The 25,817-nt window shown below is 38.5% G+C and overlaps 1 protein-coding gene across 2 annotated transcripts in view; it reads right to left on the bottom strand.

Annotated features, from left to right (window-relative positions):
- Window positions 1-187: 187 nt before the first annotated feature.
- Window positions 188-25,817, bottom strand: part of LOC131068649 (uncharacterized) — a 51,645-nt gene continuing 26,015 nt past the window's right edge. The window contains exons 3-7 of one of the 2 annotated variants that reach the window (XR_009112051.2): window positions 10,860-11,056; window positions 1,810-1,954; window positions 1,183-1,342; window positions 704-826; window positions 297-432 (exon numbers count right to left, since the gene is read on the bottom strand). Coding sequence is in view for 1 of the 2 variants with exons in the window: in XM_058003884.2 (XP_057859867.1) it covers window positions 260-432; window positions 1,183-1,342; window positions 1,810-1,954; window positions 10,860-11,056 (675 nt within the window). In the remaining variant the exon portion in view is untranslated. Of the gene's footprint in view, window positions 433-703; window positions 827-1,182; window positions 1,343-1,809; window positions 1,955-10,859; window positions 11,057-25,817 lie in introns of both variants that reach the window. The other variant, XM_058003884.2, reaches the window with a different exon arrangement.

The following is a 25,817-nucleotide window of genomic DNA, read 5'->3' as shown; positions in this document are numbered from 1 at the left end:
GGTTTTGCTTTGGGATGGATTATTTGTTTATGCTAGGTCTGTATCCAATTTGGTGTATTTTGATGATAACTTCATTGTCGATGGTGGTTTGATGAATCCAATCTATAAGCAATAAAAAACATAACTGCCAGCTCCTTCACAGAGAGCACAACATAATTGTTACACCTTTTTTGGCACTCTGAATCCATAAAAGGAAAACAAAAGAATTTAAAATTACTCATTTTCACAGTAATTGAGGAAAGAATCTACATCTAAATAATCACCATTGGCTTCTTCTCTTGTACAATAATACACTAATGATCAGCATGAGAAAGATGTCCAGCAGAAACCTCATTGCCCAAAAATGTTCAAAGAACTCTTTTGTACACAGATCTATTGGCATTTTCCAGATCAATGTGAATGGAGTCCGTTGGTATAGAGAAGGTTGAAGACCTGAAAGCAATCCAAGTGCAATAAAATGAGTAAATTGACAATAACGTTAACTTTTTACAAAATCTGGGCAAAGAAAACAGCAATCATGAAATATTATAGATATTGAAAATGAAACAATTTCAAATGTCTGACTCTTAGCTATTTCTCCACCTAATAAGAAAAATCTTTGGAGATGGACATTACATAAAAGTTTAAAACTATAACCTTGCCAGATTTGCATCAACAATCAACATACATTCAACAGAGACGTTATTGACATGTGCTTCTGTACCTGTAGTATATCATGAAGTTGCTACCACTCTAATTATGTTGGCAATGAAATCTTCTCAAATTCATCATCTCCTAACCAGCTTATATACACAAATATATCATAGATCTTTTACGGATAATCTTTCTGATAAGCAACATAAAATTGGAGTCAATACAGTAGTCAAGAAACGCCACTCAATAGCATTTCCTTTACACAGGAAATTATGAAGGAAGAAAAAACCTGAAAGATTATCAGCATAAATTTGGACTTAAAAAGGTATTCAAATAATGCCACTAAATAGTATTCCCTTTACTAAGTATAGAAAAGGAGAAAAATAAACTAATTTAAGATATGCATGAGAATTTTAAATTGGCGAAAGATACAAATTGTGAAGTCTTATTTCTCAATGACGACTAAAATTTCTTAAGGGGGAAGGGAAGTTCATCATTAGAATTCTCTACATATTTCCAAGATATGGAAACATACAGCATATTACTCACTTATCAGTTCATAAGTTACAATCATGGAAGTTCCTGACAGCGACATGCTCAAGAAACGTGGTCCAAAGCCTCTGTAAAATCCTTTCCAACCATCCTCTTTCAATAATTGCCTTGTTGTCTTCATGACTGATGGTCTACCTTCACCATAATTATCCATAACCTGCACAATATGGATAGTGACAACTAAGATTAAAAAGAGAAGCATGAAATGTAGCATAAAGCACATCCAATAATATCAAATTATTAATATACAATTAATTCCCTAAGAATCATCTTTTTATAATCATATCCATGTTACAAGGAAAGCAGAAGCATAGAAACACAGAAATATAACTCATAAGCCCAATCACCAGTCAGAACAGTGAACAAAGCCAGGAATTTATTTATCACTTTAATGTACAGAAAGAAACATGACTGTCTCAAATTCCTTGAAATTGCAGCTTGTTCGGTTATATTCCTAGAACGCTAAAGTGTGTTCAAATCATCTAGACTTAAAAAATTATATGTTTTAGGACCAAAATAAACTATAATAGCATTGGAGATAAAAATGCATTATACATGGAATTTGTTCTTGAAACAAAGATCAACTAGTGCTTTGGAATTGATTCACGAATATTCTTGGGTCACCTGAAGACGAGTTTTTATTGTATCCAAAGGAGTAGTCAAAACAGTTTGAGCAGCACCTGCCAATGTTCCCGCTGTTGCTTGCACTAAAACAATATTCCCATGCGTTGGTGATTTTTTCTCTTGATCTTCTCCATAACCCAAGCCCCTGAAGTCAACAACAATTGATTAGATTAAAATGCAAAACAAATTGAGAAATGGCCATAGACCTTTAAAAAATAAAGAAGAGAATAACCTTGGGCCTCTCATCTATAACAATCATCAATGAACAATGTTGTAGTATAACTGCCATTATTGATATTGATTCAAGCTAATAGGTCAATCATAGTAGGTCTAAGTTTTCCGCAGTCCATGTTGAATAAAAAAGTCACTTCTGGTTTTGCTGTGTATGTTTTCTTGATCAATTTCAAATCACACTCAGTCATTTAGTGATATTGATTCAAGCTAATAGCTCAATCATAGCAAGTATAAGTTTTCCAATCCATGTTGAATAATAGAGTCACTTCTGGATTTGCTGTGCATGTATTTTCATCATCAGGAAGAGGAAAGTGAAGGAATGGAATGAAGACTGAACTTAAAAAGAAGAGGGAGGGGGTAATGAGGTTTTGAAAAGAAAAAAGAAGAAAAATAAATTTAGTTTTATATTTTGATTAGAATTATCCTAATTAATTGCAATATGAGAAATTGTGTCGCAAGTGGCCAAAAGCCTTATGTTTAATATTAAAGGAAAAGATCCTAAGCTAGAATTAGAATGAAGATAGAACCTGATGATGAAAAAATAGAACAAGGAAGAAAAATTAACACAAAAAACGGGTTACATGATTGAAAAAGGAAGTTATGAAGTAAAGGGAAAGATAAAAAAAATTATAAGAGATGAAGTTAGAAAGGAAACAAGAGGAAGACAAAAAATTTATCATTCAAACTAGAAATTGAAATTGAATTTGATTATTTTAATTTATTAGTCTTAAATATCTTGATTAAAGAAGAGACTTAAGGAGAAAGAGGTTTGAGAGAAGATGCCATGGGTTGAGCTATGAATTGAATACCCTGAGGGTAAGAGAGAAAGATAAAAGAAAAACTAGTTTTCCGAATTGCAATTTTAGGACATTAATTGTGACACATGTATGGAAAATCATTTGTCTTTATGCTTCAGAAACCTGCAATTTGCCAACTGTTTTCTTTCATTCTTCATCTGTTCATTCTGGTTTAAAAGTAGAAAACACCTTTCCTTCAGAATTCTTAGACATGTATGTTTCCAAGAGATTTCAATTGTTATGTCATGTGCAGCACTGGGTAAAGTCTAGAAAAGATCAAAGTATTCACTAATGCTGTAAATTATTAATAAGAACAAAATAATCCAAGTATGCGATAAAAAATCCAATCATAATCAAGTCAAATTGTAATGCCTACTTTTTGTAATTTTTGCTATCTTCTGATGTTTTTGTATTTTTCTGAGTTTTTTGTGCAAGGAACAGAAAACTGGAAAGAAAATAAAATACTGATAACTACTTGGACAACTGAAACTTATTACATCAAACTTATTAGAAAGAAAATATAAAACTCTTAGCACTGAAATTGATCAAATCTGAGAATTATACTCGATATATAGCTGTTAAAATGTATGACAGCAGTATAAACTGTCATCAAACTTCAGGTCTGATATTGGAACATTAATACAAGTACAATCCGAATAATATGACAATATTTCTGAATTTTTGCAATGTCAAATCTCTTTACAAAATGCAGAAAAGGATAAGCTGATACCAAACTGTCCATATCAACCGCCAAAAATGCCAATAAAAAATGTGTCAAAGTGATTTGCCCTCAATATGAAGCTGGAGAATGGTGTAAAATGCCAACCGTAGTACTCAAGGGTGTACAAATGATGATCATAGGCTGATCGCTCCTGTATGCAATTCACCCTTTAGAAATGTCATGAAAAACATGCCAAATGCTGATCTAGCCTTCACAAGCCCATCCAAACCCTTCAATCTGCAGTTCGCCCTTAAAATGAATGACATCAGCAATAATTATATTTGGTACAGCACCTCCAAACCCTCCCAAAATAGTGTGGATTTGTACTAGGGAAAGTGGTCTAGGTAAATGTGCCAATATCAGCAATAATATATGCAGAAATAACTGCTATGTGTGACCTTGGGCTGGGTAATGGCTAGAAATAATGTTTGATAGTCTCTACAAAAATGGTGCTTCAGGTCTAGCCAAAAACAGTGATGAAAAACAACAGTAAATTCTGAAAATCCAACAATTTGCTTGCAAATCTGATCAACCAACCTGAAAAATATGCACCATAACTCTAAATCAGTACACCATGCAATTCTCGTGTAGAATTGCAAGTGCTAGAGGATGAAGGTTTTTGCTCTCGCCTCCAAAATGGAAATCCAAGAGAGTTTACGTCCTCAAAGATCTCTGAAATCAACCAAAAATTTGTCTTTGGATGAGTAGAAAGCTCAATCTCAAAAGCGAACAAAATGCTTAAGTGAATACTAGATACAAAATGAGGCTAGGTGCCCTTGTTTTATACTTTTCTGAATTGATCCCTAATTAATAATCTCTCTCGAAGTATTCAAAAGTACTTTTTATAATTAAGTATTTAAAAAGAATTTTAATCAAATAAAATAATATTATAAAAAGTTGCCTCTTAAATTGAAGATTACAAGATGCAACTTGAATAATATTAATAATTATTTCCCTTGCTTTGCTGATAACATATATTACTTATTAGTTTACTGATAGCATTTACGATATATGAATATTTATTGGCATTGGCAATTATGGATTTATCATTTATGATTTATAATTTATGTATGGAAAGTCACATTGTATATTTTATTTTTGTATGGATTGTATATATTGAACATATATATAATATATGTGTATATATATAAAAATTTATAATTAATATATGTATATATGTACGGACGAACCCGTACCCGTACCCGTACCCAAGAAAAAAAAAAATTGCCGAATCCACGAATCCGAACCCGAATCTGGACCCAAACCGGTAACTTAGCATAAAAGCATTTTTCAAAAAAGTGCAAAATATCATTGTTGATCATTGGAACAAGATGACCATTCCCTTGCATCTCCTAGAATTTGCTTTGTCCCCAAAGTATTATAACACAAAATTACTTTCTTTACTAAGGAGGGTGGCACCGTATAGAGATGAAGAGATTGCTACCAGGTACAAGACTACATTCAAAAGAATATTCCCTGATGTAGATATACAAAGCATAGTCTTGAATGAGTTTGGCCACTTCATATCTTCAAAGAATCAAAATGTTTGCACTCTTCGAGAAGAGTACAAGAAAGACACCCATTAATGGCAATACATCATGGCCAAGGCTCTATTTATCTACAACCTCTTGCAATAAAATTTCTATCTCGAGTATGCATCTTTTTAAATTTTTAACCTCCTCATTTTTTTCATTGCAATATATTATAGTTTATGTTTAATAATTGTAAAATGTTGGATGCAAATTCAACAAGTTGCATGTTCTTCAACTAAGTGAAATTGGAGAACATATTCTTTAATCCACTAAGTTGAGCACAACTAATTGACTATAAAAATAAAATTGAGGATTTGATCTTTGTGCACTCCAACTTGCATGTCTTGTCACATAAGAAACTTACTTACAGTGAAAGGGTGACAAGGAATTGGAATATAACTCTAAAAGTGCTAACTTAGACGTTACTATTGCACAACTTGCCAAAGTCTATTAAGATGAGGTTGCTTCTACACATGACTTCGCTGGTGGGAATGGCATTGCAGCTAATGTGGTTCAAATGAAATTGAACCAAACGTTGATTTTGATGCTCCACTATGCAGATTATTGAATATTGATTGTAATTTTCATTTTGTATTGACATTTGATTCTTTGAAAAATCATTGAATTATGAATTTATGAGTATTGTTTACCTCACTGGGTAAACAGGAAGAATACAGAAATCGAACAGCAATGCACAATGCAAATACAAAAGAAGTACCAGAATAAGCTTGCCATTAATGTCAAAAGATGTTCATATTATAATCTGTCGTCCACATTACATGTCCTCCAACACCCGGAGGTGGTACAATATATGACAGCCGAAGGGGTGCGACACAACCGTCGCGACTCCAACTACCTACCCGTCGGCTAACTAACTGACCGTCGTAACTCATTATTACTGACGACAACATAAACATAATATACCAACATAACATAATGATTATTCCCGTCAACATCATCCCCCCCAAGAAAAGAAGTCGACTCCGACGACTTAATACAAAATAGAGATGAACGGCAGGAACTACTGACGCCAGTCGGGCCCGGATCTTATACACTTGCTGCGTCCTCGCCTGAAAACCCTTTTCTGCTACCATCTGATGCTCAAGTGCAGATTTCACCAATATTGCTTCCTTTGCCATCACAGTTCTCCTGGGCCTAACCCAAACTTGTCTGCAAAACACGTTTTTCAGTCTCAGCTTCCACCAACTGCTACTCAAATGATTCTGTCTCCCTAGCCAATTTGTCCTCGATAGCCACCCATGCTGCTCTCTCAGCATCCAACTCCTGGGTACGCTGAACTAAGTCTCACGCGACTATTGCCTCCAACTTGGTGGTCAGCTCCTCCCGAGCCCTCTGTGCATCCACCAAGGCAACCTCACGTCCAGCTGAGACATACTCCGAGTTCCTCAAAGCGTACCAGTCATGCCTGGAGGTGGCCACAATCCGTTGGCACAAATGCTAGGAGCCACCTCAAATCCTCCATCACACTCCCCAAAGGCTAAAAACTGAACTGAATAACTCCCTGGTGTCATACAACTGCACAGACTTGCAATGCCTTCCATCAAACTCTGTTTGTTCCCAACCTCCAAATCCGTCTCCCTCTACGGCTTATGGCTTCCCTGCCAATGCTTAGCTTCAGGCACAACACTTCCCGTGGTCTTCTGTAGCTCAAAATAAACTGGGGGTCTGGGGGCAGCGCCCCCACGGGGTCGAGGGGCAGCGCCCCTTGCGGGGTCCTGGGGCAGCGCCCCAGGTGCGCTCCCTGTCGCAGTACAGGGCGGGGTCGAGGGGCAACGCCCCTGCCGCCAACACCAATTTACAACCTTCAGAACCCCACGAAAGTCCATGGCGTGCATCATTTCTGTGATATTTTATGATGTCAAAACCCTTCTTCTACACTCCAATATTTTCAGTGTCCAGGCTCCAGATGTCATCGAATCATTTTTCAATCCGTCGTCGTTTTTTTTTTTTAATAAGGCACTGTAATGTCCCCGATGGCACCCCGGCCATACAACCTCCCTATACGGTCAACAACAGCATTGGCACCTCCGATCGTGCGGCTGCTTGGTCTACCTGTGGCGGTCGGCCCGTGCTTTACCCTTCGCATCACGTGGTGGCGTGGTGGTGCGGTGTTCGGCGTCTTCTTCCCTTTACCCCTTGCTGTGCGGGGTTGTTTTGTTCTTCGTCGCGGTGGTGTTGTGCGGCGTCTTTGATGTTTGGCGACGTTTTATTCTTCCGCGGGCTGCTTGGTGGCCGCCTTCGGTGGCTCCCACCGCACGATGGTGCCACTGTCGGTGGAACCACCGACGGTGACATGACGGGAATAATCATCTTTGCTATCCTCTGTGAACTTTGGCAATTTTTGTTTACTCGCCATCCCACCACTGGGTCTCGCTCCTCTAATTCCTTGTGTGCTTGTACCTGGCGATCCTCCGCCTCCTGCAATTGAACCTCCACTCGTGGGTCCTCCGAAAAAAGTTGCCGACACCGAACCAAACAAATTGCCTCCCGTACGGTACCCTTGTGCTCCCTCGGCACCTTCAGTCGTACCGTCACCTTCCGTTGTCTCCCTCCAGTTGTCCTCTGAAATGGACAAATTCTTGAGCAAGTCTCTGGTAGCGTCGATCAGGTTTAGACTTCGCCTTGTTTGTTCCACCAACTCTTCGCAGCTTCTTACCCTACGATGGTATTCTGGCGAACTGTAGAGTTCTCCTTCGGCACCCTCCGTGACTCCTTCTGGCAGCCCTACAATAGTGTAGACAGTGTAGTTCTCTCCGTCTATCTCTGCCTCCGCAACCTCCGTGACACCTCCTGGGTTCCCTTCGGGCAACCCCTCGGCCGGTCGTCCCTCGGCAAGCTGCCTTAGCCTACGCCTTCGTTCTATCTGCTGTTTGAGATTCAACGTGGTTTGTGCCACTTCCCATTCGTCACTCTGTATCTTTTTATTTTTTGTCCTTATTTAGTCTATTGGGCATAAGTCAAAGGTTCAATTTCCTCCTGGCCTGGCGCCATCTCATTCCGTTTCCCGTCGGCTGTTCTCTTCGTAGCGTTGCAGGATTTGTTGTCGTCGCTCTTCTTGGGCAATCTCCTCCAGGCGGGCCTGTTGTGCCAGCGATGCCTCTGCAAGCAACCGGGGGAGGTGGTTCATTAACCGGTTTACTGCCGGGCTAACCTCCAGCGCTGTCCACACGGCACTTGGTGGGATTTCTGCCTCCGCTACTTCTCGTCGAACGTATGTCTAAATGGCCACCTGGAGCAAAGTTGAAAACTCTCGCGTTGCCGCGTCTTCTCCTGTATAAAGTTCTGTCCGCGCGTCGTCGGCCTCCGGGTTTACTTCACCAACGGGTAGGCCCATTGTGTCTGTGCGCCATCCGTGTCTTCCGTTCCCGAGTTCGTCTAGGCAGCGGCGCCAAATGTTTACCTCACTGGGTAAACAGGAAGAATACAGAAATCGAACAGCAATGCACAATGCAAATACAAAAGAAGTACCAGAATAAGCTTGCCATTAATGTCAAAAGATGTTCATATTATAATCTGTCGTCCACATTACATGTCCTCCAACACCCGGAGGTGGTACAATATATGACAGCCGAAGGGGTGCGACACAACCGTCGCGACTCCAACTACCTACCCGTCGGCTAACTAACTGACCGCCGTAACTCATTATTACTGACGACAACATAAACATAATATACCAACATAACATAATGATTATTCCCGTCAACAAGTATTATCTTTATTGCAAATTGTGAGGTATTTAAATATTTTGTTTATTGGCAATTATAAGTACTATTGTTTTTATAATTTGAATATATATAAAAAATTAGAGGTTATATATACATAATATGTTAACCTGCACCCATGGGGAAAAAATGACATAGTAGTATACTCAAATCCTAAGCCTTAAGCCCATACTCGTCTTCATAATAAGACCGGCAACTTAGTTTTCAATTACACAAAAAAGTGAAAATAATGTAACAAACTCTTGTACTACTAGAGAAATTAAACAGTAGTTAATAATACAAGAAAAATGATACAAGATAGTTGTACACAATGATAAATCACAAAACAATTTACAAGTAGCTAGTTGTAGTAGCTAATAAAACAACAAAATTGTAGGTCTAGGGAATTGTTGACAATCATTGTTGGAATCGTGTCATTGATCAGGAACTCTAACCAACTCATCTTATTGAATATCCAAAACAAACAATATAAATAAAGAATCAAACAACTAAACTTATGGAATTAACTATGCCCAAAAAGACTCGAGGACATCAATATTAAGCAGCATTCCAAGGGAATCGAGGAGCTCCCATTCATAAAAATTTCATTAAAGATTCTATGCCTTCACTATAAAAAATGAAAGATGGAGGAATTCAGTATATCAATGCATTGTGGGATTTAAGGACTTCACAATAACGGTGCCCTTTGATGTTCAATTTGTTCTTTATATGCCCCAAAGTGCAAGCTCTTCACTACGTTATAAGAATAGTTACTTGACAGAAGTAGTGCAAGAATAAATCAGTATTTATCTAAGTAACTAGTTCAGAATTCTAGTCAACAACATAAGTACAGGTCAACATACATTTATCATAGTTAAAAATGGAGTGCAAGAGTCAAAACGGAAAACACATCTGTTGAGCACATTAACGTGATCCACTTATATCAGTTGTCAATAGTAGTCAAAGCAGCAGTCGAACGATGTCAATGATGTAACAGCTGACTTTGCACAAATCAGCAATCAAGACAGGCAAAGAGCAATAAAGAATGCTAATTTTCTGATCAACTAGTATACAACAGTACTTTCTTGGCTGCCTTTGTGACTTGATTTGTCATGTCAGAAATCAACAGCAGTGGACAAATGTGATCAAATAAACAGCACCATCTCTTGCATTGATGCTATAGTATCAGCATCTCTTCATTTACATAGTCATCATATGTGCTGTAAATAGGGTCACACCGTCCACATCTAATGTTACTAGCTTGAAGTTTGCCATCAGCAGATTAGCCCAATCAATAGGGGTAATCAATAAAATATTAAAATCTGTCACTTTTATAGATTTTAACTTGCTATTAACATGTTATATAAAGTGGAAAAGCTGTTGACACATAATTTCACACAGATTTGCTTCTATTCATGAATTCTGTATAGGTTATTTCAACTTGTTATACGACACTTAGATTGATTTATTTGTTATACGACACTTACAAAATTATGGGTTCTCACAAGGTCCTTATTCTTAATTTCCTGTAAACTTCCTTTCATTTGTTTGAGAATATTGTAGAGTTGAGCAAATAACTGATAAAGTATTCTGACGACGGAAAATAACTCATACAAAATTGGTTTTCAAGCCATAGCATTGCATGAGCACATTCATTAAGACATCCATTGCCTTTTCATAGGGGATAAATCACTGTTCAGTTGATTCAGAAGCAAATCCATGATTGACAAAATACTAAATTTTCTGGGACAGGGATTTTCACTCCAGTCAATTCAACTAAATGATTATTTTATCATATTTAGTTATTTACTCATTTGACAATGTTATAGCATCCAAAGAAAGTATTCTATGAGCACCATCTATGAAAGAAAATGCAGTAAGTTGCTAGGCCAAAACACGAGGTGATTTAAAGTTTGGTGACTGACATTTTAATATTCTCAACAGCTGATATGATGAAATTTCTCAAAATATTAATGTCAACTATACAACAATGTTATCTTATTAGAGTTTTGCTTATCAAGGAAAATTATCATCTTGTATATACCTCCAGATCATATGCTGTGCAAACCCGTATGCTCCCCACCAAATCGCAGATGCTGGTGAATTAGAAACCAACGTCATCCCAAAGCCCCTATAGAGACCACGGATGCCCTCTGTCATGAATATTTTATGCACAGCATCCACTGCTCCATTAAACTTTGTCATCTTAGGAAGGCCCTGAACCATTAGCCTTTGACACACCTGACAAAACATACAGAAAAACAAAATTAAAAATAAGACCAATTGTAATCATGCAACACAAGCAATCTTGAGAAGACTGGTGGACAACAAATTCTAAAAAAACGAGATAGAAACAAATACCGCAAAATATTAAAAAGAATCTTTTATTATTATATGCATAGTATGTGCTGCTGTGCATTTTCCAAACAGACTCATTGCACTCCATAACAGTAACTTACACTTAATTTGCATTTGGACACTATTTTTCAGGTTTTATTCTTTTAAATATAATAAAATCTTTAACCTTAATTCAATTCAGAAAATGAAGATATGGTATGTGTTATCACAAAAGCTTGCACCCTTGTTGAGCTATCAACTAACTCAACAACCTCGTGAAACATGGAAACAACCCCGAAGTGTGCGACATTGTGCAAGGGGGTTGAATCTCCGGAGAAGGCCGGCTTCCTTCTCAATCCAAGTGTAGGTGTTGAACCAACTCAACACTTCAAATCTTACTTCTAAACCTATCCTTACAGCTTGCAGAGGAAAAGGGAAGAGAGAAACGCTTAAAATGAAAGGAGGTGATGCACCAAGATAAGAAATGTTTCTCTCCCCACCCAAAGATGACACAAAGAATCAATCGAAATATCCAGGAGATGCACAAACTTCAGTTGCATGAATGACCCCAATGCATGTATGGAGGTCAAAATTTGCTAAATGTCAAAGGGGAGAAGATTTCCCACAAGTCACACTCAGAAATAAATTAACACGACATATATGAGAAGAGCCACAAAACATACACCTATGATGAAGGTAAGGAAACATACACAACATGCATAAGTTGAAGGAGGGCAGGAATGATAATTTCAATTCATTCAAAGGCCAATGGCCAAACTTACAGTTGCAGAAATGCAAGATAAGAAGTGAAAGAGTATAGAATAGCTCAAGCCAACAGGGAGAGAACCCTTTACAATGAGGCATAACAACCTTTATATAGAAAACTGGTCGCAAGAGTTGTTGGAGCATTAAAAGCTTTGAGTGTTGATCACACCATCTATAAGTGTTGCAAGTCGGAAGGAAGTTGGGAAGACTTGGGCTTGGAACTTTGGAATCTCGAGGTTCCGGAGTTCCAGGGAAGAGAAGAAGAGGCTAAGGAAGGAACTTTGGAACCTCAGCGATCCGGAGTTCTGGGGAAGAGAAAGGAGACTTAGGCTTGGAACTTCGGAACATTGGGGTTCCGAAGTTCCGGGGAAGAGAAGAAGAGGCTAAGGAAGGAACTTCGGAACCTCGGGGTTCCGGAGTTCCGAGGAAGAGAAGAAGAGGCTAAGGAAGGAACTTCAGAACCTTGGGGTTCTGGAGTTCCTGGGAAGAGAAAGGAGACTTAGCAAAGGAACTTCAAAACCTCGGGGTTTTGGAGTTCCTGAGAAGAGAAAGGAGACTTAGCAAAGGAACTTCAGAACCTCGGGGTTCTGGAGTTCTAGGTAAGAGAAAGGAGACTTAGCAAAGGAACTTTGGAACCTTAGGGTTCCAGAGTTCCGGGGAAGAGAAAGGAGACTTAGCAACCTGGGAACTTTGGGGGTCTGGAGTTCCGGGGTTGAGGACTAAGGAACTTCCTCCAGACAAGACAACACTTCACACTTCATAATTCCATTGCTTTTCTCCTTGATCAACTGGGGAAGCGTTGGTCCATGGATTGTATCTCTGATCGGTTCTCATTGATGGACCAAGGGTGTCATAAAATGACAACAGTATGTGTTTTGGCATTTCTGCCACGTCCATGACAAGATAATTGTCAAATCATATACTACCACCTTTTGTACTTTCAAGGTGGCTCAAGAGTCAAGATACTTCCAAGATTAAAGATATCCAATAATTGGCATCCTCCACAAGTACTGCCAGGAATAAATGAGTAAAAAGATCCAATGTTAATCTATCACACGTAATGTCAAAAGCCCTTGTCATAAATATGCTTTGAGTAAAAACTAGGATCATAAAGGGCATATGACGTTTTAAACCTACAACTGTACAAGTTGAGATCTAAAGATATGAGAACACTTAATTCTGCTTGTCAAACTCAACCACAAATCACTTGCATAATCTACTATTCAACAAGCGCACAATATGTGTTATCTTTGAAGACTATATAAATACAAATGCACTCTCTTTAACTCAAAGGAAGGTGCATCATAGGCCATATGACAACTAATATTGTTGAAGTTGAAGATACTAACAAAGATATAGTTGAGATGAAGTGTGTATACATTAGCTAGACCACTGAATCCTCAAGTTTACTAGAAGGACCTCCCAATCACCTTTAGAGATGGACAAGAAAGACATTGCCCAACTTGCCTTAAAAAGGACAAATATTATTTCATTTTAGGAGCATTTATCAGCACTACATAGGGGATGCCACAAACTGATTTGAAGAGTCTCCAATTGCAGAACTCTAATACATTAGATTACATATCATTTATATGTTAGAGTAAATGCCATTTATACATTAAGCTTACTTAGGCTTAGTTGACATAAGTTAGTCATCAACAAATTACTTTATGTAAGTTGTCATTTAATAATGTTCCTAGGATCATGTTAGTTATCCTAGGTGGCATTCTAGAAGATATGAGGCCATGTCTCATTATTTAATATTTGCTTTAGGCATTTGTTATATTGCACCATGCATTTAGTTTTGTATCAAAGGTAGTTGTACCTACCTCATCATCTCTTGCCTATATAAGCAAGACCTATGTACATTTGTATTCATATTCAACCATTATCAATCTATGCACTGTTATGCAAGTTATCTTGCCATTCTCTCTTGTGGAAGTTATTATGTCCTGCAGGGATCTTGGGGGTGTTGTGGAGTCACTTATTAGTCCAACATAATACATGTTTCACCTTTACACAATCACCTTTCGACTAGATTCTCCCTCAAACAGCAAATGTATTACAAGCATAGATTACGTATTTGAGCCGCAATATTGTTTTCATATTTATTCTAAGTACAATGAGTTCCTTGCAAGATTTTTATAATTCATCCCTTGATCCACACCTAAGACTAGATGGCAAAATAAAGGATATGCTAGTTTGGGGTATCATGGATTACTGATATGGGACTTCAACCAATTTATCATCCCAGCTATAAGAAAATGTTCCAAAGGTTAATCTAAAGGCCCTTTCGAATAAAGGGGCTCCCTTGTTAAGAAGTAAATAGTTAACCCACGACCTTTCAAATTAAGGGATAAAATTGTCCCACGGGTACACGTTCACTCAAAAGATTGTCCTAGTTAAGGGATATATATTAAACAAATTGTTTCAAAATAAGAGAATGTTGCAGATTTATAAGTATATTTTCATTCAAAATCAAGAGACTATATTTCGTTTATGGAAAATGTCAAGTTACATTGATAAAATGCATTAATGGTTACCATAAATAAACACTTTCATTCAAAATGGCTATTCCAAGATTAAAATAGAAGAAAGTTGAAAGCAAGAAGATACAAAGAGTAAAAGTACAGTTAGAGCTATTTTAAGCCATACACAACTGTAGAACACAAATTTACTACTAAGAGGGGGTGGGCGATGTTGCAACGTTTTCACCTAAGTTACTAATTTGGGTTCGGGAGTGGGTTCGAGGACGCGAACCCGGTTCGTCGGTTCGGGCAAATTTTTATTGCCTGTTGGGTTTGTTCGTACACACACACACACACATATATATACATATTATGTGCAAAAATTTCAAGAAATATCTAAAAAGGCAAAAAAATAAAAAATTAATGTTTAAAAATCACTTTGATGTGACTTAACCCAACAGGTTGCTTGGGTTCGCATTTGGGTTCGCGTGGATTCAGCCAAGGTTCACCCTAGGGGCCTTGGGTTCCCTGTGGACCAAGGCTCTGTTGACGTGTATTTTGTACACTGCCTAACACAGAATAAAATACCCAAGGGTACCTTATCCTCTCTTGAATAAAGCCTCTGATTGCTGAAGATGTCGCGAAGAAGGATCAATCACTGATTGCTGAAGATGTCGCGAAGAAGGATCAATCAGGGGGACTCCAAGGTTCTGTAATGTAGGGTCTCTACGTGTGGATAAGCACCAGTGGTCGTTGTGAATGCTGTTTCATCAAGGGGCCTTACGTTTCCGTTCAGGAATAGATTTCCCTAAAACTAACAAGTTCTCAAAAAAAATCAAAAGGTAGGGTTTGCAAGGGATGAATTCTAATCTAATCCTAAGAATGACTCAATGAAGGCTAGACTTGGCAAGATTCGACCAATTTCAGTGTTGCCAAGGACTTACAACTCCACTGAGATTGATGCGATCTTCTAAGGTGATTATTGATTTTCAAATCATCAAGAATCATAGGCACTACCATGAAGGTACATATCCATAATTCAATAATGATTGAAGGTTTAAGCAATCCAAATATTTCCAATTGACCACACAAGGCGTCCTTACAATCAGTAAGAAGCTAGTGGTTTGGAATGTGAATCTCACCAAAGATCAAGCTCAACACTTAGTCCTTCAAATTTAAACACTACTTCGACTGAGAATGATTCAAGAAAGTAAACAACCATGAAGATAACCACGAGAATTGCAATAAAACACCATAACTTCAATATTTTATTGATCTCAAAGTCAACATAGACAACAATTGCTTGAAATTCTTTCTTCAATGCTCAATCTTGCTACAAAATAACTTTCTTCTCAAAAGCTCTAATCTTCTAGCTGCTATTCTCTATCTCTCTCTTATTTCTAATTTCTAATGACAAAATGAAAATGAATGAGGGTATATATAGCATCCTCAATTACAATGAACGGCCTAGATCAAAAGAAGATCAACGGCTGAGATTTTGACACCTAAACCCTAATTAGGGTTTATTACAAAAAGTTCCCCTTTTATTGAACAATATTAAATGCATAGCCAAATATTTAATTGGCACAAAAATCTAGGAAACATAGACCAATGATAATTAAGGTGCCACATCATCTATAACAACCTCTCTTCTAGAACCTTGTTCCCTTTCCAATGCTCCTTCTTAGCATATGCAACGAATCTAGACACAATTCCTTCAATCTCAGCAATAAGAATCTCGGGAAGATTCCTCATTCGTTCCTCCAAGTGGATGACCTGATCAAAAGCCTTGAGAAGAGCTGCATCCCATCCAGGCTCGAGTTCTTTGATTTTCTCAATCAGGAGCATAGTGGCGAACATTTGATCTCTTTGCTCATCTGTGATAACATTCTCATCTTTGCAAAAGATGACCTTGACCTTCTCCTCCAACTCTTGAAGATTCACATCTGTCTCATCTTCAATCCTCCTACCAAGAATAGAACATAACACCTCAAACACCTTGTCCTGAATTGGATGGATGACCTCCTCAACTTGATTGCATTTGGTACTAATGTCTTCGAAAAGAACTTCCTTCATCTGGAGTAGAGTTGACCACTGAAGTAAATTATGAGCTCCTCCATCCATTATCTTTTCTTGTGCTAAGATCTTCCTTGGTGTTTGCCTGATTACTTGCAGAACAGGAATGATAACATCTCTAATGTGGGCAAAGGCGGCTACTGTTATCATTAGGTTGTGAATGATCTCAAGGACCTGGATAGCTCGATGGGTGGTCTGCATCATTCTTGTTGCGAACTCAATGGCAACGGTATGGGATTTGTCAATCCAAGAGCTCATAAGCTGGACCAAGCTCTTAACTCTTTCTGCCTCGCCAACTGATTCAAGGGGAAGTGCTTGCATAGGAGATACTGCTGGATCCTGACGTCCCAAAGGCTGATTGAGATGGCTAAAGTAGCCTCTCCAAGCACCGACCTCTCGCTCAAGCTTTCTATTCTTTTCCATTTCTTCTTTAAGCTTGTCTTTAAGTGCCTCAAATGAATCAGTGGCCTCATCCAGTGTCTGCTCGGCTGTGAGTGGACCAAGCTCAAATGTTTCTACATCATACTCTTCTGCAAGGATTTCACCTTCATATTTGTCCACTGCCGGTGTAGCTATCCGCAACTTCCTGGACCCTGTCTCATCTTTGATCATCTTGGACATTTTGGTAGCCTTCCTTCTCTCTGTCACTTCTCGAGAATTTCCAACAAGGCTTTCTAAATCAATTACATTATCTTCATCTTCGATCACAATCACCCTCGTTAACCTCTCCTTTAACCAATCTGGAATGGCAGACCTTGTTTCTCTAACTTGTATTTCTTTTGGCACTGATCCCTCTTCTCGGAGAGGAGATGTCACTTCGTCATCATTCCTGTCTTCATGTAGCTCATTGACTTGGGGAGATTGACTTGATGAACGTTGAGGTGCTTGCCTTTCTTCATGTTTATCATTCTGGACCATTGATTCCATAGATTCCTCAACTTCAAGTACCCTCTTCTCTTGTCCTTGACTTGTCCTTTTTTCATGTCGAGAAGATGTGCCAGATGAGTGATCTCGATGGGCCTCTTACTTTTTCTTGGAGGGTTCCCTTTTTTCAGGTCTTTCTTTCCTCTTCGCGCTTCTAGGATGAGGATTGCCTTCACTTACGCATCTAGGGTGAGGATTGTCTTCATTTGTGCTCCTAGGATGAGGATTGCCTTCGCTTGTGCTTGCTCCTCCTTCCCCTGGCCTTTCCTCCAAAGTAAAAGTCATCGGTGTGTTCTGTTCTCTCAACTTTTGATGTTGTATATCCACCCATCTGCGAGTACATGACAAAACCGGAGCCATCAAAGTCCTCAAGTCTGTAATCTCAGGCTCGTTCCAATCTATCTTCACTGTTTTGTCCTCTCGGTCATAAGATGCTTGGAGATGTCTGCCACTGTCCTGGGCTTGATCGGCCACTCTGTAAACTTTGCATTTCCTGATGAGATCTAAAGGTAATTTGGAATGCATCTTTCTTTTCACCTCTAAATCACTTGAGAGATTCATCAAAAAGCCCTCTGTCTGAAATTCGTGCTTGTACTTTCTACCAACTGTTTCTTCTATATATCCATAAGGATCAAAATTCTCTCTCAAGGCAAAGAATGAAAATGAATATAAGGCCAACTCTTTCTCTACATCATCCATGGCTAGAGCATTAGGACATACCTCAATTGAATTCCCTAGTATGATAGGCACAGGAATTCCATTTCCATGCCTGTGTCTGAATGCCTTTGCATAAGCTGCCAACTGCCTAGTCACCTCCAGTAACACTATTCTGTCTGTCAGATATCTTGGCAACATATATGGCGGTGAAGGACACCCATGAACTCTAATATATGTAAACTTCTGGAATTGGATAAACCAAGCACCATACCTCTTTACAAGTTCTTGTGCATCTTAAGATATCCGGTTGTGAATCCCACCTTGCAATGTCCTGGTGATGTTCATCGTGAAGGTATCATTAACTAACTTGTAGTTACTTCCAGGTGGGTGATGCAAATGAACATAAGATTCACAAACTCTGACTTCCCCGGGCCCTCTTCCGATCACTCCTCTGTGAGGTAGTCCTGCATATTCAAAACTCCTGATCAAGGCATATATGATGTACGAGCTCATGTGGAACGACTTGGTAGCCTTCAGTCTTCTCAACTGCACATCCAAGCAATGGCTCATAATTCTAGCCCAATGAATTGTTCCTTTCCCTTGAACTATCACTTGGATGAAGTAGAACATCCACTTCTCAAAATAGAAGGCTTGAGGAGCCCCTGTAACTCGATTGAGTAAGGTTATCAAATCTCTGTACTCCTCCTGGAAGTCGATCCTATGTGATGTGTTGGGAATCTTGCTCAGGCGAGGACGACTTTTGAGTAACCAATTCTTATTGATGATGCTCAAGCAAGTGTCTGGATCATCCTCGTACATGGACCTAGCTCCTTCCAAGCTTTTGTAAATCATATCTTTATGTTCTGGTAGATGGAGAGCTTCACTAATAGCCTCTTCTGAAAGGTAAGCCAAAGTGTTTCCTTCCTTGGACACGATTGATCTTGATTGTGGGTCATAATGGCGGGCACACTCGATCATCAGCTCATGGCACTGGATTGCTGGAGGGAAGCCGGCCGCCTTGATAATGCCACTTTCAATTATTCTCCTTGCGACAGGTGATGGCTTTCCAATATAAGGGACCTCTCGAAACTTCTTCACACTGAAGTTTCCCAAGTTGGTATCTCCAATGTTGCTCCACTTTGACACGATCTTGGTCTCCAATTCTTCATTCTTTTGATCTTCCTTCATGAGAGTTGGACGACTAGTGGATGCTCCTGCCTTTGGGGTCGCCATCTTGACACCTACACAACATTTCATAATGAGCAATATATTTTGCAATGTAGAAATATAGACTAGATTTAAGTTTTAAATTTAGGAAACTTCATGATAAATCTTTGAATTATCATTTCCTAAATATAACTATGCAATTTGGAATTCAAAATTCAAAATTTCAAAATTGAGACTAGGATAATCTCGCCATACCTCCACTTGAGAACTAATTCTAAGAAACAATGCAAAATTAGGCAAGTTCGCTAGGCAAAATGTGGATCGAGGCTCTCCCTTCAACAAAATGGTCTTCCTCTAGACTTCGCAAGCATTAACTTTACCACCTCTAGCCTTCAACGCCTTGAAGAAAATTCGCTCCACCTCTAACCTTCAATAAAATTCGCTCCTCTTAAATCAAACTTCGCACTCCTTCTTGGACCAGATTTCGCACCTTTATTGCTTCTTCAAATCGCACTTGAATGGATGATTAAATGATGGATTAAAATGCTTCAAAATACCTCTCTTATATAGGCGCTCATTATTGCAATTGCCCATAGGCCGACTTGGAAAATAGGCCAAAAATAAATAAAAATTAAATAAAAGAAGAGGCCAACTTAGCAAAAACATTAAAAAGATACCTTAAGCGCTCTATTTTTGAATTTAATTTAATAATAATTAATTTTAAATGCCTTTATAATTAAAAATTTTGATTTTTTAAAGGCTTAAATTAATTATTAAATGCCCATGCGCTCTTATTAAATGCCAATTTAATTAAAATATTTCAAGTTTTTTAGCGAATTTGGCATTTTAATGCAATTTGAAGGATATTGGCGCCTAAGCATGGGAAGAATAAGGGATATCAACAACATCGCTCTGGTCCCTTGGAGAGGGACAGGAGCGCCCATAAATTTTAGACCTCGCATTTTTAGTTTTTTTACGTTCAAAATCCCCTCCTTGACGTTCAAAATGGCACTCTTGCTTGGAATTTTGAGTTTAAGTAATGTGACCTTTGGAAGGAGCTTGCCTTAAAACATTTTCGCCCTGGTCCCTTGGTGAGGGACAGGAGCGATCCCACCTTTTGTCCTTGGACTTCATTTTCCAAATTACCAATTCATGATGTGAGGTAGGCAATGATCATTATTGCTCGTTCTATGCATGCTTAACTCGTTTCCTCAAGACAAAATGAGCTCGTCCAAGGATTTTCGCCCTGGTCCTCCAGTGAAGGACAGGAGCGATTTTTACATTTGAGCCCAGGATCGTTGATTTTTGGGGTCAATTCTTTGTTCATCGTCCTTCGAAAGACATTTCCCATCTTGTATCACCTTGTCTTGGCATGGCTTTGGAGGAAAATGGTTGATTTTATAGAAATCGCCCTGGTCCTCCAGTGAAGGACAGGAGCGATTTTTAGCTTATTGCACACATTCATGATCGCGTCAACTTCCAATGACCTTCGAGGCACAAAACATCATTCCTTATTCCTTGGAAACGAAAGTAGCATTCCAAAATGTTAGGCTATTAGGCAAATTTGAAGATTTCGCTCTGGTCCCTTGGTGAGGGACAAGAGCGCCCTAGCCATTTTTCATCAAGTTTTGTGGTCTTTGCAACTTCATTCTTCCTTGAAGCATTTCAAATATCATCGCCATCTTGTGCCTTGGCTTGGATTCGTCCAAGTTTGGAGGGAAAGATTTGATGATGTGTTTTTCGCCCTGGTTCCTTGGTGAGGGACAGGAGCGCCTTGGCCATTATGGGCTCACTTGTGTTTTGCTAACTTTCAAAATTATCTTCAACGGATTGATTACGCCTTCCTTCACTCATCTCAAATGTAAAACTTGCTTTTCCTTTGCCAGAAACTTGTCTTGAGGGAAAATCGCTCTGGTCCCTTGGAGAGGGACAGGAGCTTCCTTTAAAAATCGCTCTGGTCGCTTGGAGAGGGACAGGAGCGCCTATTGCAACTTGGGTTGATTTTCTCCTTCGTAGGCCACTTAAGTTATATTCAACGAGCAAAACATACTTCCCTTGTCCTCTTCAAATCGCTAAATCACTTAAATCTTGCAAGGATAATGTAAATTTGGATTTCAAGCTCCGGTCCTTCAGTGAGGGACAGGAGCGATTTCTGTCCTCAAGGCCAAATCATTCCACTTTTCATCTCAAATTTCCATTGCTGGGGAAGATATCATCTTTGCGCCATCCATGAACGAGAGCCCAAATCCTGAAAGGTCCCAAAAGGGTGTGTTTGAAGAAAATCGCGCTGGTCCCTTGGTGAGGGACAAGAGCGCCTTTATCTTTCTAGGCCAAAAGTTCAACCTTTCATTGCTTTTTGACTAAGTCTGGATATTCAATTACGCTCACTTCATCCTTCCTTGTGCCTTCGACGCTCAAATTTGATGAATCAAGGCCAAGAATGATCCTGATAAGCCATTTCGCCCTGGTCCTTTAGTGAAGGACAGGAGCGATTTTGTCTTAATCATTCAAAATCATCATCTTCGAGTCTTCAAAATCTTCAAAATCTTCAATTTACGTCCAATTGTATCCCCTGGCGACCCTGCATAAAACCATTAAAACAAGTCAGTAACCAAGATGCACCAAATATCAATTTCGCCTTGGTCCCTGGGAGAGGGACAGGAGCGATTTTACCTCTATAAACCAAAATATCCAAAATTTAGGTCTTCAGTCACTTCACAAGGCATAATTAGGTCATTTCCAAGGCCAGGAATCGATTATCAAGCCATCAAAAATTTGGTCAAAAATTACCCAGACAAAAAAAATGCACAATTCCATCATTAAAATGCTAACACTTAGACAAAATTTGAATTTGCCCTCAAAATCCTGACTGGACCTAAGACAACCCTAACTTCAGTAATCAATCTTCAGGAGGATGCGTAATAACCTTCAAAATTTGACTGGACTCGGCTTGAAAATATCCAATAGAAACCCCTAAGGCTTAACCCTAGTCCAGACAACTCACTCACTTAATCAAAACCCTAAGAGCAGAGAGAAGAACAGGCAAAACAAAAGCAAAAAAGAGGGGGGGTCCCCATTTTAATGGGGCGATGTGTGAAATGGTCACAACAGGCTCCTGGGATGAACCCTAGCCGAACCCAGCACGAACCCAACATGAACCAGGACCCATGCGAACCCAGTTCGTGTTAGGGGCCTTGTTGATGTTTTTTTTAGGCACATGCGAACACAAAATAAAATACCAAAGTATCCTATCCTCTCTTGATCAAAGTCTCTCAAATGCTGAAGATTTGCACAAGGATCACTTGAGATAACTCCAAGGTTCTTCAATGTCGAGTCACGACATGTGGATAAGCTTTGTTGGTTGTCGTGATTGTTGTTTCTTCAAGGGGCCTTATGTTGTACATGAATGCTTGAATTGTTGGAACTTGATCATCTGATGTTGCAATCTTGTGATGCTTTTTATCCTAAACTAGCTATGAGTTGAAAAAAAGGGCAAAAGGGAAAGGGTTGAGGAATTTTAGGAATGTAGGAACAACAAACAATCTTTGGTGAAACTCGACTAAGCATTGCTTTGACATGCAAAGCAACAACTCCACAAAGCTTAGTGTGATCTTCTAAGTAAATTAGATGATTTTCAAATCAAAATCAAGCATAGACACCATTAATTGAATGCATATCAATGATTGAATAACAATTGAACTTAAGACCATTCAAGTATTCCAATTGACCATGCAAGGCGCACTTACAATCAACGAGAGGCTAGTGGTATGGATTAGGAGTTTCACCATAAATCATACACAACGTTCTTTCATCCACCTAATTATCATTAGCTAACATGAAGATCCAACAAGAAACCATGCAAGTGTAAAAGAAACAACACATTCCACCATAACTTCAATGAAAAGAAAATTTATTTACAACTTAGGCAACAATTTCTGCCTTCTCCTCCTAGTCTACTCTAGCTGCTATTTGCTACTAAACTATTAACTATTCTCTATTGACTCTTAACTATTCCCTATCTATTCTCTATTCACCTTTACAAATGAGAAGATTGAGCTTTATATAGAGAGCTCATTACAATTCTGTTGACCCCAATTTTAAAACTTGATTTTTTTTATCTTTGTGTTGAATCTTGTATTAAGAGCTTCCTGGATAGAATTTTGTCCAATTGTCATCCAATATTGAATTGTTTGCCTCATGAGTTCGACAGTTGAAATTTTTAGTCTTTGTGAGATTATAAACCCTGCATAAGTATCAATCTCAAATCATGATTGATGAAGGGAAAATAGTTGGGATGATTTGTTCAGATATTCAAGTTGGTTGACTCTTCACAATGCTTGACACTAGTTTTGAATAAGATCAGTGAAGGCTGATGAATCAGAGATAGGCTCTTTCCGGGTACATTCAAAGAGTTCGAGTGTTCATCAATTTTGAAGTTGGCAAGTTTTGAAATGGATAAAGGGGGCCAATATGAAGTTGCAAGAAAGTGGTGATATATCTTTTTTATCACTTAGCGTCTTATCAAATTCGCAAAGTGTTGAACATTGGCCGATACGTATGGTGAGCATCCAATTCGCATTCAAACTCGAAGTTCTCTCCACTCAAACTAGTAGTTTACCAATGGCAGGAGGACAAGCAGTTCTTATAACCGACAAACCACATGCTAAGTGATTGATAATAAGGAGTAAGTGGGGTCATAATATTCCTATCAGTAACTTATGGCACTTTCAAAAGTACCGATGAGATGAAGATTAAGAAGCCCGATCACTCCATCATCCTATATTAATCGGCAACTTGTGGCACTTGGCGAAATCACCGAAAAGGATGTATGAAAAGATCTTTTAAAGTTTTTATGAAGATTCGGTGAGTTCTTCGTGATTGCAAAAACATCAATGCCCTTTCCATCGAAGTGTTAGTTTTTATAACTAATTCTTTAACTACCTTAAAACTTCATTGCATGGATCACTTGGTAAAATGGCTCTAGGCAAAGGCAAGTGGTGAATTAAAAATCAGAATCTGTAACTTGCTCACGTCCTCTTCGGCAACATCAATGGCTATGTACATAATAGCTTTGTGGAAGCGGCTATAGAAACTTTAAAGCAAGTACAATTGGTAGGCATGAAGCCAAGCTCCATGACCCGTACCAATTCCTTTCATGCCAACAATGGGTATCTTGAAGTGTGCAGGCACAGACAAGGAGATGCTCTCACGCATGCAAGATGTGCAATCACAGACATGGCACATGAACTATTCCACACAAAGCCTCAAAGGAAATGTCTCCTTGTAGACCGCCATGATTGCAAGATATTCAGAAAATATATATGTTGAAACGGCCTTAGAAACCTTCAAGCAAAGGCAACCTGCGAGCAAGAATGGGAAGCTTTAGAGTAGGTTTTGGAGACCAATCAAAGCATAAAAGATGGAGGATTTTAGTGTGACGTCGCTGCTACAAATGCTCTCATAGATATTTGTGAAAAATGTGGAATCACAAGACCAAGTGCATGAACGGTTTGTCATAATTCCTCATAGTGATGTCGTCTCATGCAATTGTAATGATTGCAGTCTCCGCACAAAATGGATATGTTTACAAAGCTTTAGAAATCTACAAGCAAATGCACTTCACATCTCTAAAATCAAAATGAAGGCTATACAGATTTTGATCCAAAAGATTGCATATACAGTTGATTGATAAGTGGTTGTAATCGACCTTTGTGTATGTGGTGACCACCTTGAAGACACCCAATGTCATGTACCAACATCGATTGTGAGGACGTGTTTTCTTAGTGATTGAAGATCATATATGAATTCAAGTTGGTCATAAAAACAAAGCACCTTAATAGTTTGATAAAATCACTCAAATAAATATGGTGTCATTTAACATCGTGGCTATAGCACAAGAACAAAAACAGCTTTGGTAAAAGAGCAATAGAAACTTTCAAGAAAATTCAATTAGCAGGGGCAAAGCCGAATTCTTTTCCAGTATTCTTGCCACTGACGTCAAAATGGAAGACTTCGAAAAACATCAAAGCATTTGGGCACAAGAGTTAACAAATTTTTATCAAATTTTGTAGTTGCAATGCCTTGGTTGATATGCATGCAAAATTTGGAATCATAAATCAATGCACTCGATTTGTCTAATAGAATGCCTTAATGGTATGTCATATCATGACATGCCATGATTGCAGATTAAAGGGTAGTTACTCTTAAGTGTTCTCTTATGGTAGTTATCCTAAGTGGCTATTTAGGAAGTTATCCTAAGTAGTTACACTAGGTAGTTATCCTAACTAGGTGGTTATCCTAAGTGGTTAGGCTAGCTGGTTAAAAAGTAGTTATTCCTTCTAAAAGCCTATAAATACAAGGCTATTTCATTTGTAAAAGGACTTTTACAGGGGGAAGACTCTGCAGAATTTTGATAGAGAAACTATGTGATAACTTTGATGTTTATACCTTTGTACTTGAGGGTTTTTTAATGAATTTGTATATTTTCAAAAGAATGATGAAGAATACATTGAGTTCATATGTATTTGTGAGTTATTGTTACTAATTTATCATATGTTGAATTAGTAATCCCTTTATGCATTGGTGTAATCCATTGGTTTTCAGTTCCA

Source organism: Cryptomeria japonica, chromosome 6, assembly GCF_030272615.1.
Source record: "Cryptomeria japonica chromosome 6, Sugi_1.0, whole genome shotgun sequence".
In the NCBI taxonomy this organism is placed as follows: domain Eukaryota; kingdom Viridiplantae; phylum Streptophyta; class Pinopsida; order Cupressales; family Cupressaceae; genus Cryptomeria; species Cryptomeria japonica.
Note: the sequence above shows the minus strand (reverse complement) of the source record. Positions and strands in the feature narration are given on the sequence as shown.